Raw genomic sequence first — 18,683 nt, 5'->3', positions numbered from 1 at the left:
AAAAAAATTTCCCCCGGCACCTAGAAAATGATTTGAGATAATGCTACAAACAGAAAATAACATGTAAAGTTAAGCTAATATTAGCCCTTATTGATTAAAGAGCGATGCTGGTATTATCTGTGTGAGAGAGAAAAGAGAGGTGTATGCTGGTCTTCTTTCCTTTTGATGCAAAATTGCAAACACATCATTTTTCCTTCCAGTGACATTTTCAAGTAGCCTTGAACAGTGTGAGAGAAGAGGAAGGAATCTCTGTTATGCGTGTATATCCAAATACTCCACTTTTTATTTAAATCTTTGTACCTTTTTAAATATTCTAAAATTTTAAATTCTGAAACAGGAAATCAAACCAAAACCGGTAAATCTATTGACGTATCCTCTATAGATGGGAGTGGTAGTGAAGTATAACCAAAGTATTCAGCCTTGGGAAACAGATGCATTAGTTAGCACCTAAATGTAACAAGAAACCATAGTACCATCAGATCCATATTTCATAGAGCATGAACATGTGTCCTTCTAAGTGAAAAAAATATAAGAGTCGTGCAGAGACATGGCAAGATTAAAATGGTTAATAAGAATGGTTAATAAGAAGCCCATCAAAGAACCCTGCCACTACACCAAAACTCTGAAATTTAGGTGAGGGTTGTGGGCTATATTTGCATACTTTAACATGCCCCCGCAGGTTGGAGGCCCTTTTTTTTAAATCCATTTTAAATTCGTGGTTAGTAAGATTTGAACCTGGGTGCTCTCATACCATGTCAGAGGACCCTTGCCGCTACACCAAAACTCTGAAGTTTTGGTGAGAGTTGAGTGTTATATTTTTATAATCTAACAAAACCAAATAAAAAAGAGTTGACAATGGGAAGTAATGCATAAAGGTAATGTAACACAGTATTGACATGTAAGATGGATCAATCTATAAGCTTTCTTTATTTTCCATGTAAGGAGTAAATATTGGAAAAGTTTGTTCATGATACTGGTGTTGGCACAGTAAAGTATTTGTCGCGCATGAAGCTCTCGTACTTAAAACGCAACTCTATAACCATGTGTAAACGCTATAACCATGTGTAAACTCTAGCAACTCTATAACCATGTGTAAATCCGGTTGGCAGACAGTAAAGCATTTGCCGTGCAGGAAGCTCTCGTACTTAAAACGCAACTCTATAACCGTGTGTAAAACTCTAGCACCGCTCCTTTGAAGTGGTATAAAGATAACACACGCACTCACAAGCACAAGCACATTGATTAACACAAATTTACATGCATACGTTCATGTTCACACAGAATGTCCTTGCAAAAAGTTGGGATACAAAATGGAAGTAGACCCCACCTATATTCTATCATGTATAGAAAACCTTCCTTTTTGACCATTAAACTCACAACTACAATACAACTGTAATTACCAATGGAGTAGCCTAGATCACCCACACATGAACATTACTAAGAGTCTAAGACAACAAGTACTTCAAAGACACATATGAACATTACTAATATAGACCAATAAGTGCTTGAAAGACTACTTGGATCATCATTTGATAGCACATTCCTAGATACAGACTGCTAGAGAATAAGACGTGATAAATTTGTAACATGTGGTGTTGACCATATGGTATGTAAGTGTCCAAATACAATGTAGCGTGTGTGCGTCCAAATACAATGAATCATCTTTGTATTTCTCTACTATAAAGTATAAATAAGAGAAACATAAGTGGAGGGGACTAAACAAGTTTTCTCATTCCCTTTTTCCTCTCCCAAAACACCCTAGTTTATCCCAAATAACTACTTGAAAGATCATACTTGAATCATCATTCTAACATTCCTATATAAGTAGTAAACTATTAAGCGTCCAGATGCATCATGTCACTTGAAATGGGATGTTCCAACTCAAAACTGAGCAGTACACCATAGCTATGGCTCCAGATATAATAACATAGAGATACATAGCATGAAAGAGAACAAAGAAGAGTTACATAAGAAGCAGACCATGTGCTTCATCAACCAAATGCTTGAAGTCTTCAGGAGTGCCATATCTACTGCTAACAGCAAAAAAATTAGTGACCTGCATATAAGAAAATATATTAAACTGCAGAATATAGTTAAAGCAAAAGCGTAGTAATGTAAACATGCTAGTAGATTAAGAAAGAAGGAAAGCATTCGCAATAATTCATCTTTTTTTAATAGATTCAACATTCTTTTACAGGTCATTGCGTTACATAATTCTTTAGCTAAGAACTAATCCATTTAAAAAATAATTAACTAATAACTAATCGTTAATAAAAGCATGAACTTCAGTCAGCTGACTTTTCATGCTTCTACCTACTACTACTATAACTGACTACCCACAAATCAATTAATACAAACTGCTGTTACTACACTCATTAAATACTAGAACTAAAGAGCACCTTTGCATTCACTTCATTGCGCATTTATTAGATTCAAGTTTTTGACATTTCTTAGACAAAAAGCCAAAAATGCAGTTACTAAATAATAGGTTGCACTTTTCCTTTTCAACCCTGAGAGCTCTCCTGATCATAAATGACTTATTTCTACAGGTAGCATGTAACAAAAGAAAGCTTCAATTACACAACATTAAAAGAACATCAAGAAATTTTATTAAGCAAGAACTACAATGCCCAAAGAAATATTAGATTTGATCTTGGGAATGTTGAAAACAGAAATAAACTCACTTTATAACCAACAGAAGAATAATCTCTATGCTCAACAAGCCCAAAAATTTGAATGGCATTGTATCCTGCATTTTTTATATGGGGAAGCACCTGAAATAGAAAGAAATATTAAGGATACACTGGTACATATGAAATAGGAAATTACAACTCAGACGGAGTTTTACATTTGAAGCAAAGTCATTGAAAGAAGATATTTTTTGCTCAGATCCGCTTATTCCTATATGACATTCATATATGCGAAGTGATTTAGAGACTTTTGGTTTCTTGTTTCTCCACTTATAAACATCCTCAGGAGGTGGTTCCCAGTGCACTGCACAGGATTGTTCCCTATCTGCATCTGAGAATCATGGTATATTTACATTAGAAGCTATAAGAATAATAATACTGAATTTTCCATAAAACGGTGAGAATTATATTGTCGTACACTTCCATTGTCCATGAATCATTGAATCTTTAAGAACATCAGGGACTTTGTAAGATACTCTGTTCAGGTTAATTGTAGTACAAATGCCAGAAAAAGTAAAGATCAAAAGCAAGTCCACTATCTATTGTCACAAATGTTGACACACGTGAAAGAAACTAATAAACATGAAACACTTGCTTGGAGTTTCGAGTTAGTTTATATTTAACGATAAAGTTATGTTACATACTGACGCATTCATCGCCTGGTTATACCCATATTTTTTCTATTTTATTTGTAGAGTCTCCACAATTAAAAGAGATAAAAACTGTGATGCACCTAAAAGGTAATTCTGAGTGCGGATATCTTTCCAATACTTTTGATAACCAAAGCATTAAAGCATGTAATTTACATTACACGTAACTTCAAATTAAGCTAAAAAAAGTATATAGCTTAGTAAGAGGATTGCATACAGAGAGAAACTTAAGAAGCAACTACTAGATATGGTAAGAGGGAAGTACAATAAACTCGCAAACCCTTTTTCCTAATTCCATAAAAATTATCTTGTGCAAAATGAATACAATTCTGGAGTTTTAAAAAAGTAAGCAGGCTTCTTAAAACCGCATTGAAATCCTAGCTTTTTTAACAAGCTCCCTCCTTATGTGAAATCATATTAGTGTTTTTAAACAAGTATGCACTAATGAATCCTAGAAATAAATCTTGAACAAACAATTTCAGGGACAGAAGAATAACATTTACGACCAAGACATCCATGAAAAGGTTGTCAAGATCATAATGAGATATGAATCATATGTCAGCAGCAAAGCAGAAAAGATAGGGCGGACAACTACATACTAATTCTGCCAGTCTAGCAGAAACAACTAATAGGAGAGGTGTTTGTACGCCGCCTCAGCCACTGCAAACTGTAATTTCACAGCAATCTAACAATTAACAATAATAAAATGGGGAATTTTCATGGCGTCATAGACTCATAGCATTGATTGGTGCCAAACTAAAGATGCTACATAGTATATAACTGAAAGAGCACATTGTAAATTTGTAATGTTATAGATCAATGGATACTCTGCTACAGGGAAAACTACCATTAAGGGAGACATATTAAGCAAACATTTTATAAACTATTCATCATCTATGATTATAGTTTCCCATATATATATATATATATATATATATATATATATATATATTTAAATTTCTAATTTAGTATATATATATATATATATATATAACTTGTATTTTCATTACAAATACAGCTCATGGGGAAAATGCCTCGCCATATGGCATGTGTTCTAAGTTGAAGAAGCTTCTGAACTGCATCGCATATACCTCAAAAAGGACTAAATATGTCATAATTAGATTTCATAAAAGTCAAAAATGCACCTCTTAGCACAAATGCCATACAGCTGCAAAACTTCCAAAAAAGAAATATTTAATTAACTTTGGAATAAAAAATAAATGTTCTACAAACATAGGAGAAAAGCTTAATTGGGAACACAAAAATAACTACATAAACAACAATTAAGCCAATCTCCATAAAACACACAAATTTCATATCATTAATTATTGAGGCAGCATGAATAATTATACAGTACAAGTTCCTTAGGCAGAACATAATAACACTCATCACATGGATTTCTCCATGACGACATACTAACGATATTAAGGATGTACCCATGGCCACATTCAAGTACATCACATGGAAGTAGTGTAAAGGACTGAGAGCGCAACAAAATGAATAAAAAAGAAAATAAAATACCTGGAAGCACATATGTTGCCCAAGCTGGAACTCGTTCTAAAGCACCATCGGGAGTGTTGAAGTAAACCCTGTATTTACTTCCATGAGAAATAGCTGGCATATATTTCTTCAACCATGCCTTTCTACCTTTTCGCATTTCAATCCAGTAAGGAATTGGAGGCTTCTTTGCTCGAAATTTCTCCTTAGAAATAGGATCATCTATAACATCAAAAATATCATGTTCCTTCCCATCATCAATGACGGCAAAACGAGATTGGTCATTCTCAGAATCATTCTTTTGTGTTTCTTTCCATTCTTTGTACCTTGTTTCAGCATCAGGTATTTCGCCAAGTTCTTCTTCTGTCTGGGGACCATTGGGACCAAACATTTGCTCATATAACTTAGCAACTAATTCTAAACGAGACTTACGAACCCATTTCTCTCCTGGTTCCCAATATTCCTTATCTATTTGTTTAAATAATTCTTCAGCATCTACACCACTGTCACCTTTATCATAGTCATCCACATAATTGTACTCCTGAAAGTAGTGCTTATCTGCTTCTTGACCATCTCTGAGTTTATCCTGAAGAATGATAAACCAATAGCCGAAGTCATCATAACCAAAATATCCCTCTCTTGCACTATTTTCTGTTGGTGACCACCCATTGAAATCACCAACTAGAGAGCAATATCGAGCACCTGTTATTGAAAATTTTCTGAAAAAATTAAAAATATAATTAAATTTACATTTAGGTATTCATATCAAAGACACAAAATTACAGACTGCTTCTTATGGAAAAACCATGATTTCTAAATTCTAGGTATCAGTTAAACCCAAAAACATACATCCATCACTAAACGAGCAATCATAAGTATAACTACAAGAAATAAAGAATATGAAATAAATTAAGAAGATATCTGATGATATGAGTTTAAAAAATTGCAGTCTCTTTTCGCTGCTGGAAAATGATAGCATCTCCACAGGACAAACACATCATGATTAAATAATGTTATTTGCAGAAGAACTCCAGAAACTTTTTATTTGGTGTGCCTGTGTGGTGTGTGTTTTTATGTATGTATGTGTATTCCCCCCCCCCCTTTTTTTTTTTTTTTGGGGGGGGGGGGGGGGGGGGGGACAGACAGCAAATGTAGATTAAACGATTATACATGATAAATTCTAAAGTCCATGGACAGAAAGGTAATTTGAAGATAATCACATCAGGGTTGCCCAAAGGCATCGACAGCACTGATGAACATCTGCATGTGGTTGAATCAGAGATCAGCATCGACCACAAAAAGATGGTTTTTGGTGTACAAGCATCCCAAACTTTTCATTCATCTGCTATAGCCAATCCAACTTCCAAAAATTACCATGTAAATAAATGTTGAGAGAATATCAGATCAATAATATTTCATGCATTCACATCAACTGCAACAAAACATGCATGCATAATTTTGATAGCTAAACACAAGACCAGTCATCTAGATCTAACAGTTAAAAGAATCGCAAGGATATTGGGGTCTCTGGTCGTAAATTAACTCTTCAAAATGCATGGACAACATTACGGAAACATGATGGTATTGATTTAGCTTATAAGTGAAACATGCATAAGACTCGAACAATGCCATGTATATCTGTACGAGAAAGATGAGGCGTGTATAGTAGTGGAGAACCCTTTAAGGCACCTGAGAAACTTATTCCTATTACTAACCCACAAACCCAATCAATCCATTCTTGTTAATCCAAGGAGGACCTTGACTTCTCATATGAGTCAAAGGAAGGGCCCACTCATAATGGGAAATAAAATGCTGAAAGAGAATGAAAAACTGAATAACAATTTGTGGAAATTTGGACCAAAAAGATTAAGCAGAAATCAGCACATCCTAAAGAAGATCAATATTCAAGATGAACTTGACTTATAAGTTCTTGTTCTCTGAACTTGAGAAACATCAAGGAGTTTTGCCATGACCGAAAAGCAAGTTACTTGGGGCCAGTTTGGTATTGCATTTTTGGGGGTGCTTCAGCCTTTTTTTTCTTTTTTCTTTTTTTTTTTTTAGGAGAAGCATTCAGTAATGTTATTTGGTTAAAAAAATTGTTGGAATGCTTATTGAAATTGTTTCTGCTTTTAAGGGATACTTTTGAAAGCAAACTCATGATGCTTTTAAAAGTAGCTTCTACTTTTTTTAGTTTATCTACCATATATGTTCTTTACTTTTAACAATGATCTTTAAGCACAGTTTTGCAAAACACCTTATCTACTTTTGAAAGCATATTTTGATATATGATTACCAAACGACTATTTTTAGCAGCTTATATAAGTTGCTTTTATAAGCTACTTATATAAGCAACTTATTATAAGCTCCAACAGTACCAAAGTAGGACCTAGCACATTGCAATTGATTATCTAAAGTACAACAATGCACTCTTCTCTTTGTGTAATTGACAAATGTGAATCACATCAGTCAGCTGGTGAATATGATTACTGCTTCCCCGTCTTTCTATAAGAATGTATTTTCTTTGGCATGATTGATGATAAATCTTTCTTGTAGAGGAAACACTAGATGTGATATTTATCAAACATGTTACAACTTACAACTGGTATGCCTCCTATCAAAACAACGTACAACCAATATAAAGGAAAATGTCAACCGATGTCCAAAAAGTTTTGTAGGATCTCAAGTAAGCTCACTGAAAAACTTTAAAAGATAATTTGAGGAAAAATCTCCTCCTGAAGAAAAACTCCATTAATAACAGGTTTGTACCTTTATTGAAAAATACGTGAGATACTTGGATGCTCTGATAACTAGTGGCTACATTTTAGATACAATTTAGATTTGTTTTTAACCAAAAAAACACAATACCTGGACCCCATTCCATGTAGTCGACCCGATGTTGTCTGTGCCTATGCAACCCCATTATCTCATACCTGCCAAAATTCCAGCCAAATCCGTTCACTCCAAATACCTCACCCAACTAAAAATCAAAAAGAAAATAACTTTCTTTAAAATTACCCTTCTGCAGCTCCCTGAAGATCAATAAAGCGCGAAAAAATCTCAAGCTTCCTATCCTTGTATGCTTTATGCCTGAACCCAAATGCAAACAGAACCAGATTTATTAGAACAAAACAAAACAAAAACAACTTGATTCAATATAAAAAAAAGGTCTTTAACCTATCTACCCCAAAAATTAACCATATTTGCAAATTTACCCTCCAAATCCACACATTTGTTGGCTTACTCCCGCCAATTCTACCACATTGGGTTAAAACCCCTAGAAGGGCGAAATCTCATACTAACTATAGTAGACTCTGGGGTAGGCTAACAAATATTTATATTTAGAAATGTAAAATTTGCGATCGCGGTTGATTTTGGGTGCATATAGGTTGTTGTTTTTTTAACCCTATAAAACAAAAAGAAGTAAAAGGGTTTCGAGTACCGTTCACGCAGGAACTGAGCAAAGGCCCTATCGTTGATCCCATACTTAGAGAGGAATCCAACGGGGTCAACATCGCCCTCTGGATTCCTTCGCTTCTGCTGCGGCGGCGGCTTTTGCTTCTGCTTTTGTTTTGGGGGCTGATTTTGGGCAGAGAAATTGCACCTGCAATCGGATTTCAGCTTGTTACGGTTTAGGGTTTTGGGGGGTTTGAGGAGGAGAGGGGAGAGATAGCGGTCTTTTGGAGAGAGGAGGAATGGGGTTGTGAGGAGAGTGAAGGAAGCGGACGCCATTGATGAGGGAGAGAGAGCAGTGGGGGGTTTTAGAGCTTTTGGGGTTTAAGGATAAGACTGCCGCTTGCTTGATGCCATTTTTTAACACTCAGTGTGCATTTCATTTCAAGGGGCCTTATTTTATTGGGCTTGGGTACTACATTTCCAAAAAATCTTGGGTTATTTGCCTACATATACCCATAAATCATGGATGCCTCCAAAATCTTAGCATTTGCAATATTCACCCTCAAATCATCAATTTTATAAGAAAATACCCTTAAAAGTAGGAAACCATCAACCTGATACTAAAAATATGACTATTTTATTGATAATTTTTACATTGCATTACAATATCAAAGTTGACGATTTTATAGCTTTGGGGATATTTTCTTCCTAAAATTGATTATTTGAGTGATAGTCTTGCAAATATTAAAATTTAGAAGGTTCTTTTGTTGATAATTTTTATGTTGCGGTTACAATATCAAAGTTGACGATTATTAGCTTTGGGGATATTTTTTTCTAAAATTTATGATTTGAGGGGTAGCTTTGCAAATGCTAAATTTTAGAAGGTCCTTTATAAATACTTAGTTTTTAGAGTATATACCTTTTAAATGGCAAAGTTACTATATTAGTATAATTTATTGACTCTAAGGGGCTGTTTGGTTCGTTTTTTAACTCGGTGGAAAAGTTTTACACCGCCTCCACATCAGATTTTTCGTGGCCACGTAGGATATAAGCTTTACGTCGGTTTTTTTTCCCATCTTTGGTTCGCTAGGGTTGAAGAATAGAAACTCGATGAAAATCGCCGTCACATCAGATTTTTTTCTCTCCCCCAATTCCTTCCTCAACCTCGTGAAATCTACGACAACTGCAGCTACGTCGGCTTTTTGCCATATAAACAAAAGTTTTCTTTTTTTTTCATGCGAACCAAACATAAGAAAAATAAATACATTGGTTTCCCACCATTTTTTTTTTTTTTTTTTTTGGGAACCAAAGCGAAACAATTTATTTCTTGGAAAAGTTTGGAAAACTCAAAACTTGTGTTTTTGTACATGGAAATGCATTTCCCTATATCTAGGAAACGAACCAAACAGCCCCTAAGTATCATCTTAGTCTATTTTCTTACTCTGGCGATAATAAGATGTGTTCTTACACATCACGTCATACTGATGTGGCTTCTTACATGATAGGCAGTTGGACTTGTTTATTTGAGCTGCAATGGAGTTTAATTTTCATATTAGGGCTCAAAAATGGTCAAATTAGGAGTTCTTCTTTCTTCTATGGTTAAAATTTTAGAGCAACTGAAATTGAGTTAGGTAATCTGGGCAATTTAGAGAAGAATCATTCTCTCCATCAACAGAACAGAGAATAGAGCGAAAAGAGAGAATGGGTGAAAATTTTGGGTTTTTTTAAACAATAGCTAGTTAAATATCCCGTTTAACTTTCACCACATAACTAAATTAATCCGCATAAGACACACACAACAAGTCACGTGAAGTGATCTCGTCGAAAATTTTGCTCTAGACAAAAAATAGGCCTTGTTGTCATCATGTCCCACTTTATATACATTATCGTCAACGGAGTAAGAAAATATACCAAGTTATGGTCAACAAAATATACAAATCTAGTTAACTTAGCTCTTTTTAAATAGTTTTAGATTAAACTCGTGATGGATATGACAGTTTAAATTCACAAATCATGCTTATATTTCACAAACTCCTTGTGAAATTTAGATTTAATGCACTCATATGTACCCAAAAATTAGCTTAAAGGTGTTCGAAAAGCTACGGTTTGTGATTGAGTATCGTATATAAATGTTTTTTTTCTAGTTTCTCACCTCACTCCACATCGGCCTTTCAATACGCAAAGGAATATATATATATATATATATATAATATATATAGTATAATATATATATATATATATATATGATTATTGATATATATATATATATATATATATTATATATATATATATATATATATATATATAATATATTAATACAGATAGAGAGGAGAGAGAGAGAGGAGAACTTATGTGAACTTAAGTGGACAGGCCCACTAAGTTTCTGTATCATTGATGATCAACGTTGATTGAGCTATCATTGTGGGATGCGATCCGTTCCTGTGTAAACTTAGTCTACATATTCTATATAACCCCTTAAACAACAACTCAGCCAAATTTGGGGTGGAACCACGTCATGGTTTGACCTTCCGTCGATGCCAATGCTAAAAGTCTATTCATTCGAAACCGTTAAATTAATACAAGTGGATGTGAAGGGTTAAACCACGAGTGCGCCGTTCACCCCAAATTTGGATGTGATTGGAGTTTTATGAATATGTAGAGTCGTAAGTTCAACGGAGCGGATCATGCCACATATTAGCCGAATGGAAACAAAGTGATCATTAATGAGCTAAGAAACTTTAGTGGCATGTTTCACTTAAGTTCGAATAAAGTTTTTCTATATATATATATCTATATTATATATATAGTATATATATATATATATATATATATGATAATTATATATATATATGATATATATATATTATAATTTATATATATATATATAATATACATAGCGTACTATTATAAAAAATAAATGAGTGTGTATATTACGAGAGATTTAGTAGAGGGATTATAAGATGAGATTTTCGAAGAAACATGCCTGATGAAATACGGGTAGGAACGAAACAATTTAAATAATAAGGTGTTTGTTTGTATTTGTCTTTTTCTTTTATGAATCTGTGAATCTGGATATCATTCCTTTATTTTAATGTGCTGGTTCGACTGGGTGTGCAGTGCAATGAGGCACCTAGTTTAGGCCTTGAAGGTTTTGCAGCCCAAGCTTACCTCTAGCATTCGTAACTCATCATGAGTGTGAAAGTATTATGAAGAAGAAGAGAAAGATAGCCGCTAGAAGTAGGGTTTCGGCGTACCCTAGCACAAGCCGAGATTTTCTATATATATGATACATTATACAATTTACATATAGACCCCTTATCATAATCGTCCATCTGCTATTCCACCTCATCAAAATTGGGTGCGGGGGGGTGAGGAGCCCGGAGTAATAGGCGCAACTGTAATTATATAAGGGGCTCTATATTGTAAATTGATAATGTATCATATATATAGAAATATCCTCGGCTCTTGCTGCTAAGGGTACCGCCGCAACCCTACTTCTAGCGGCGGCTATCTTTCTCTTCTTCTTGCATAATACTTTCACACCTCATGATGAGTTACGAATGCCTAGCAGGTAGGCTTGGCGGCTGCAAAACCTTCAAGGCCTGAAACTAGGTGCCTCATTGCCCAGCCTGAGCACACCCAGCCGACGTAGCGGCACGCACATTTAAAATAACAGAATGATATCCAGATCTCAGCAGATTCCATTAAACAGAAAAAGACAATAGTCACAACAAACACCCTATATTTAAATTTTTCCGTTCCTACCCGTATTTCACGTCAGGCATGTTTCTATCGAAAGATCTACATCTTATAATCCCTCTACTAAACTCTCTCGTAATATACACACTCATTTATTTTTTACTAATAGCAGGGCTATGTATATTACTATATATATATATATATATTATAATATATATATTATATATATATATAATATATATATATATATATATAGATATATAATATATATATAATATAGTATATATATATAGAAAAACTTATTCGAACTTAAGTGAAACATGCCACTAAAGTTTCTTAGTCATTAATGATCAACTTTGTTCATTGAGCTATATATGTGGCATGATCCGCCTCCGTTGAAACTTCGACTCTACATATTCTAAAACTCCAACACATCCCCAAATTTGGGGTGAACGGCGCACTCGTGGTTTTAACCCTTCACATCCACTTGTATTAATTTAACGGTTTCGAATGAACTAAGACTTTTTACATGGCTCGACGGAGAGGTCAAACCATGACGTGCGTTCCACCCCAAATTTGGGCTGAGTCGTGTTTAGGGGTTTATATAGAATATGTAGCACTTAAAGTTTACACAGGAACGGATCCATCCCACAATATAGCCTCATCAACGTGATCATCAATGATACAGAAACTTAGTGGGCCTCCACTTAAAGTTGCTACATAAGTTCTCCTCATCTCTCTCTGCCTCTCATATCTGTATATAGTATTATATATATATATAATATATTATATATATAATATATATATAATATATATAATATATATATATAATATATATATATATATATATATATTATACTATATATATATATATATACTTCCCTTTGCGTATTGAAAGGCGATGTGGAGTGAGGTGAGAAACTAGAAAAAAAACATATTATCATACATACTCAATCACCAACCGTAGGCCTTTCGAACACCTGTTATAGCCTAATTTTGGGACATATGAATGTCATTAAATAGCTAAATGTTCACAAGGACGTTTGTGAAATATAAGCATGATTGTGAAATTTAAACTGTCATATACCATCACCATGTTAAATCTAACTAACTATTTATTAAAAAGAGCTAGTTAACTAGCATTTGATATTTTGTTGACGCAATAACTTGGTATACTTTCTAACTCCGTTTGACGATAATGTATATAAATGGGACATGATGACAAACAAGGCCCATTTTTTGCTCTAGAGCAAAATTTGTCGACGACGATCAACTTCACCGTGCACCTTGTTGTGTGTGTCTTATTGCGATTAATTAGTTATGCTGCGTGAAAGTTTAAACGCGGATATTTAACTAGCTATGGTTTAAAAAACACCAAAACTTTCACCCATTCTCTCTTTTCGCTCTATCTCTGTTCTGTGATGGAGAGAAATGATACATTCTCTAAATTGCCCAGATTTACCAACTTCAATTTCAGTTGCCTCTAAAAATTTTAACCATAGAATGAAAGAAGAACTCCTAATTGACCATTTATTGAGCCGCTAATATGAAAAATTAAATCCATTGGCAAGGCCTCAAATAAACAAGTTCAACTGGCCTATCATGTAAGAAGCCACCATCAGTATGACAGTGATGCTGTTAAGAACACATCCTATTATCGCCAGAGTAAGAAATAGACTAAGATGATACTTTAGCGGCCGCTGTTTGCGTTCGTTCCTAGATATAGGGAATGCATTTTCATGGTACAAAAAACACAAGTTTTGAGTTTTCCAAACCTTTTCCAAGAATCATAAATTTGCTTTCGCTTTGGTTCGCACAAAAAAAAAAAAAAAAAATGGTGGGCAAACAATGTATTTATTTTTCTTATGTTTGCGTCTCGCCATTGAAAAAAAGAAACTTTGTTATATGCGCCAAAAAGCCGACGTAGCTGCATGTTGTCGTAGCATTTCACGAGGTTGCAGGAAGGAATTGCGCGGGCAGCAGAAAAAAATCTGATGTGACGCGATTTTTCATCGAGTTTCTATTCTTCAACTCCTAGCGCCCGCAACCAAAGATGGCCGCAAAAAAAACGACGTACAAGCTTATATCCTACGTGCCACGAAAAATCTGATGTGCGAAGGCACGGTGTAAAAACTTTTCCACCGAGCTTAAAAAACGAACAAACAGCTCCTTAGCCAGTCAATAAATTATTACTAATATTAGTAACTTTGCCATTTAAAAGGTATATAAACTCTAAAAAAACTAAGTATTTATAAAGCGACCTTCTAAAATTTAAGCATTTGCCAAAGCTACCCTCAAATCATAAATTTTAGAAAAAAAATATCCCCAAAGCTAATAACTCAGTCAACTTTGATATTGCTAACGCAACATAAAATATCAACAAAAGAACCTTCTAAAATTAATATTTGCCGCAAGGACCTAATCACTCAAAATAATCAAGTTTTCAGAAGAAAAATATCCCCAAAGCTATAAAATCGTCAACTTGATCATTGTAATGCCAATGCCTAAAAATTATCAATAAAATAGTCATATTAGCTATCAGCGTTGATGCGCTTTCCTGACTTTTAAGGCGTATTTTCTTATAAAATTGATTGCATTTGAGGGGAATATTGCAAATGCCTAAGAATTAGAGGCATCCGTGATTTATGCGGTATATGTAGCGCAAATAACCCAAGATTTTTTGGAAATGTATGTACCCAAGCCCCAATAAAATGAAGGCCCCTTGAAATTGAAATGCACACTGAGTTGCTTAAAAATGGCATCAAGCAAGCGCGCCAGTCTTATCCTTAAACCCCAAAAGCTCTAAAACCCCCCAGCTGCTCTCTCTCCCTTCATCAATGGCGGTCCGCATCCTTCACTCTTCCTCACAACTCCCATTCCTCCTCTCTCCAAAAGACCGCTATCTCTCCCCTCTCCCTCCTCAATACCCCCCAAAACCCTAAAACACGTAAACAAGCTGAAATCCGATTGCAAGTCGTGCCAATTTCTCATGCCCAAAATCAGGCCCCCCAAAACAAACAGCAGAAAGCAAAAGCCGCCGCCGCAGCAGAAGCGAAGGATTACCAGAGCGGCGATGTTGCACCCCGTTGCGATTCCCTCTCTAAGTATGGATCAACGATAGGGCCTTTGCTCAGCTTCCTGCGTGAACGCCGCTACTCGAACCCTTATTTACTTCTTTTTGTTTTATAGGGGGCTTAAAAAAAACAACAACACTATATGCCACCAAAATCAACCGCCGCATTCGCAAAATTTTTACATTTCTAAATATAAATATTTTGTTAGCCTACCCAGGCTCTAACTATTAGTTAGTATGCAGATTTACGCCCTTCTAGGGGTTTTAACCCAATGTGGTAGAATTGGCGCGGAGTTAAGCCAACACATGTGTGGCATTTGGAGGGTATAAATTTGCCCAAATATGTTAATTTTTGGGGTAGAATAGGCTTAAAAGCACCTTTTATTTTAATATTGAAACTCAAGTTGTTTTGCTTTCTGTATTTGTTCTAATAAATCTGGATTCTGTTTTGCATTTGGATTCAGGCATAAAGCATACAAGGCATTAGGGAAGCTTAATTGGTTTTCTTTCGCAGCTTTATTTGATCTTCAGGCGAGCCTGCCCAGAAGCGGTAATTTTAAAGAAAAGTTATTTTCTTTTATGTTTTTAGTTGCGCGTGAGGTATTTTGGATGTGAAACGGCATTTGGCTGGAATTTTGTGCAGGCTATTGAGCATAATGGGGTTTGCATAGGCCACAGACAACATCGGCTGGTCGACTACATGAATGGGCGTCCAGCTATGTGTTTTTTTGGTTAAAAACAAAATCTAAATTGGTATCTAAAATGTACGCCACTAGTTATCAGCAGCATCCAAGTATCCTCACGTATTTTCGAATAAAGTACAAACCTGTTATTAATGGAGTTTTTCTTCAGGCAGGGAAGATTTTTCCTCAAATTATCTTTTAAAGTTTTTCAGTGAGCTTACTGAATCCTACAAAACTTTTTTGGAACCCCCCAAAAAATCGGTTGACATTTTCCTTTATATTGGTTGTACGTCTTTGTTTTGTATAGCGAGGCATACAGTTGTAAGTTGCTAACATGTTGATAAATATCACAATCTTACGTGTTTCCTCTACAAGTAAGATTATCATCAATCATGCCAAAGAAAATACATCTTATAGAAAGACGGGGAAGCAGTAATCATATTCACAGCTGACTGATGTGATTCACATTGTCAATTACACAAAGAGGAAGAGTGCATTGTTGCGTACTTATACGAGAATCAATATGCAAGTGTGCCTAGGCTTGCCTACTTGCCGTACTTGTTGGAGCCATTATAATAAGTTGCTTATATAAGCTAGCCCTTATAAAAGCCCCAACTTATATAAGCTGCTTAAAAATAGTCGTTGGCTAATCATATATCAAAAAATATGCTTTTCAAAGTAGCATAAGGTGTTTTTGCAAAACTCGTGCTTCTTAAAGCATCTATTGTTAAAAAGTAAAGAACATATTGCGCCTAGATAAACTAAAAAAAGCTAGAAAGCTACTTTTAAAAGCATCATGCATGTTTGACCTTTCAAAAAGTATCCCTAAAATCAGAAAAATTTCAATAAAGCATTTCCAACAATTTTTTTAACCAAATAACATTAATACTGAATGCTTTCTTCTCAAAAAATAAAAGAAAAAAGAAAAAAACTGCAAGCACCCCCAAAAATGCAATACCAAACTGGCCCCAAAAAGTAACTTGCTTCTTCGGTCATGGCCAAACTCCTTGATTTGTGTTCTAAGTTTCAGAGAACAAGAAACTTATAAAGTCAAGTTCATCTTGAATATTGATCTTTCTTTAGGATGTGCTGCATATTCTGCTTAATCTTTTTGGTCCAAATTTCCACAAATTGTTATTCAGTTTTTCATTCTCTTTCAGCATTTTATTTCCCATTATGAGTGGCGCCCTTCCTTTGCACTCATATGCAGAAGTCAGGTCCTCCTTGGATTAACAAAGCAATGCCGATTGATGGGTTTTGTGGGCTGTCAGTAATAGGAATAACGTTTTCAGGGCCTTAAAGCGGTTCTTCACTACTATGACACGCCTCATCTTTCTCGGTACAGATATACATTGGCATTGTTCGCAGTACTTATGCATGCTTTCACTTATAAAGCTAAATCAAATCACCATTCATGTTTCGCCGTCAATGTTGTCCATGCATTTGAAGAGTTAATTTACGAACAGAGACCCCAATAGTCCTTGCGACATTTAACCTGCTTAGAATCAGATGACTGTCTTGATGCTTTTTTAGCTATCCAAATTAGCTATAGCATGTTTGTTGCAGTTGATGTTGGAATGCCATGAAATATATATTGATCTGATATTCTATCAAACATTTATTTACATGGTAATTTTTGCGAAAGTGGCATTGCGCTATAGCAGATGAATGAAAAGTTTGGGATGCCTTTGTACACAAAAACCATCTTTTTGTGTCGCGCATGCTGATCTTCTGATTCAACCACATGCCAGCATGCTTCATCCAGGTGCTGTCGCATGCCTTTGGGCAACCCTGATGATTGATTATCTTTCAAATTACCTTCTGCTCCATAGGACTTTAGAATTTATCATGTATAATCGTTTAATTAATCTACATATTGCTGTCATGTGGACCCCCCCCCCCCCCCCAAAAAAAAAAAAAGGGGGCCGGCGACGAATACACATACATACATAAAAACCACACACCACACAGGCACAACCAAATAAAAAGTTTCTGCGAGTTCTTCTGCAAATAACATTATTTAATCATTATGACCTGGTTTGTCCTGTGGAGATTGCTATCATGTTCCAGCAGCGCAAAGAGACTGCAATTTTTTAAACTCATATCATCAGATACTCTCTTAATTTATTTCAATATTCTTTATTTCTTGTAGTTATACTTATGGATGCTCGTTTAGTGATGATGTATGTTTTTGGCGCTTAACTGATTACTAGCAATTTTAAGAAATCATGCGTTTTTCCATAAGAAGGCAGCTCTGTAATATTTGTGTCTTTGATATGAATACCTAAATGTAAATTTAATTTATTTTTTAATTTTTTCAGAAAATTTTCAATAACAGCATCAGTGCTCGATATTTGCTCTCTAGTTGGTGATATTCAATGCGGTGCGCGTCACCAAACAGAAAATAGGGTGCCAAGAGCAAGGGATATTTGCGTTATGATGCACTTCGGCCTATTGCCGTTTATCATTCTTCAGGCAATAAACTCAGAGCATGGCTCAAGAAGCAGATAAGCCACTACTTTCAGGTGAGTACAATTATGTGGATGACTATTGATAAAGCGTGGACAGTGGTGCTAATGCCTTAAGGAATTATTTAAACAAATAGATAAGGAATATGGGGAACCAGAAGCAGAAATGGGTTCGTAAGTTCTCGTTTAGAATTAGTTTGCTAAGCTTATATGAAGCAAATGCTTTGGCTCCAATGGCTCCCCAGACAGAAGACAGAACTTGGCCCGAAATACCTGAATGCTGAAACAAGGCTACAAAAGAATGGAAAGCAAACACAAAAGAATGCATCTGAGAATGACCAATCTCGCTTTTGCCGTCATTCGATTTGATGAGGAAGGAAACATTGATATATTTTGATTTTATAGATGATCCTATTTCCCTAAGGAGAAATTCTCGAGCAAAGCAAGCCCTTCCAATTCCTTACTGGCAATTGAAATGCCCCGAAAAGGTGCTAGGAAAGATTGGGTTTGAAGAAATATTAATGCCAGCT

The 18,683-nt window shown here is 35.2% G+C and overlaps 1 protein-coding gene across 3 annotated transcripts in view; it reads right to left on the bottom strand.

Annotated features, from left to right (window-relative positions):
* The window catches only part of LOC109829136 (1,4-alpha-glucan-branching enzyme 3, chloroplastic/amyloplastic), a 32,979-nt gene extending 24,298 nt beyond the window's left edge, over nt 1–8,681 (bottom strand). The window contains exons 1-7 of one of the 3 annotated variants that reach the window (XR_002243978.1): nt 8,277–8,681; nt 7,853–7,924; nt 7,703–7,767; nt 4,862–5,539; nt 2,849–3,021; nt 2,685–2,774; nt 1,981–2,056 (exon numbers count right to left, since the gene is read on the bottom strand). Coding sequence is in view for 2 of the 3 variants with exons in the window: in XM_020396250.1 (XP_020251839.1) it covers nt 1,981–2,056; nt 2,685–2,774; nt 2,849–3,021; nt 4,862–5,539; nt 7,703–7,767; nt 7,853–7,924; nt 8,277–8,566 (1,444 nt within the window). In the remaining variant the exon portion in view is untranslated. Of the gene's footprint in view, nt 1–1,980; nt 2,057–2,684; nt 2,775–2,848; nt 3,022–4,861; nt 5,557–7,702; nt 7,768–7,852; nt 7,925–8,276 lie in introns of those variants that run through there. The other 2 variants (XM_020396250.1, XM_020396251.1) reach the window with 2 other exon arrangements.

Source organism: Asparagus officinalis, chromosome 1, assembly GCF_001876935.1.
Source record: "Asparagus officinalis chromosome 1, Aspof.V1, whole genome shotgun sequence".
NCBI lineage: Eukaryota > Viridiplantae > Streptophyta > Magnoliopsida > Asparagales > Asparagaceae > Asparagus > Asparagus officinalis.
This window is presented reverse-complemented; position numbering and strand designations above follow the sequence as displayed.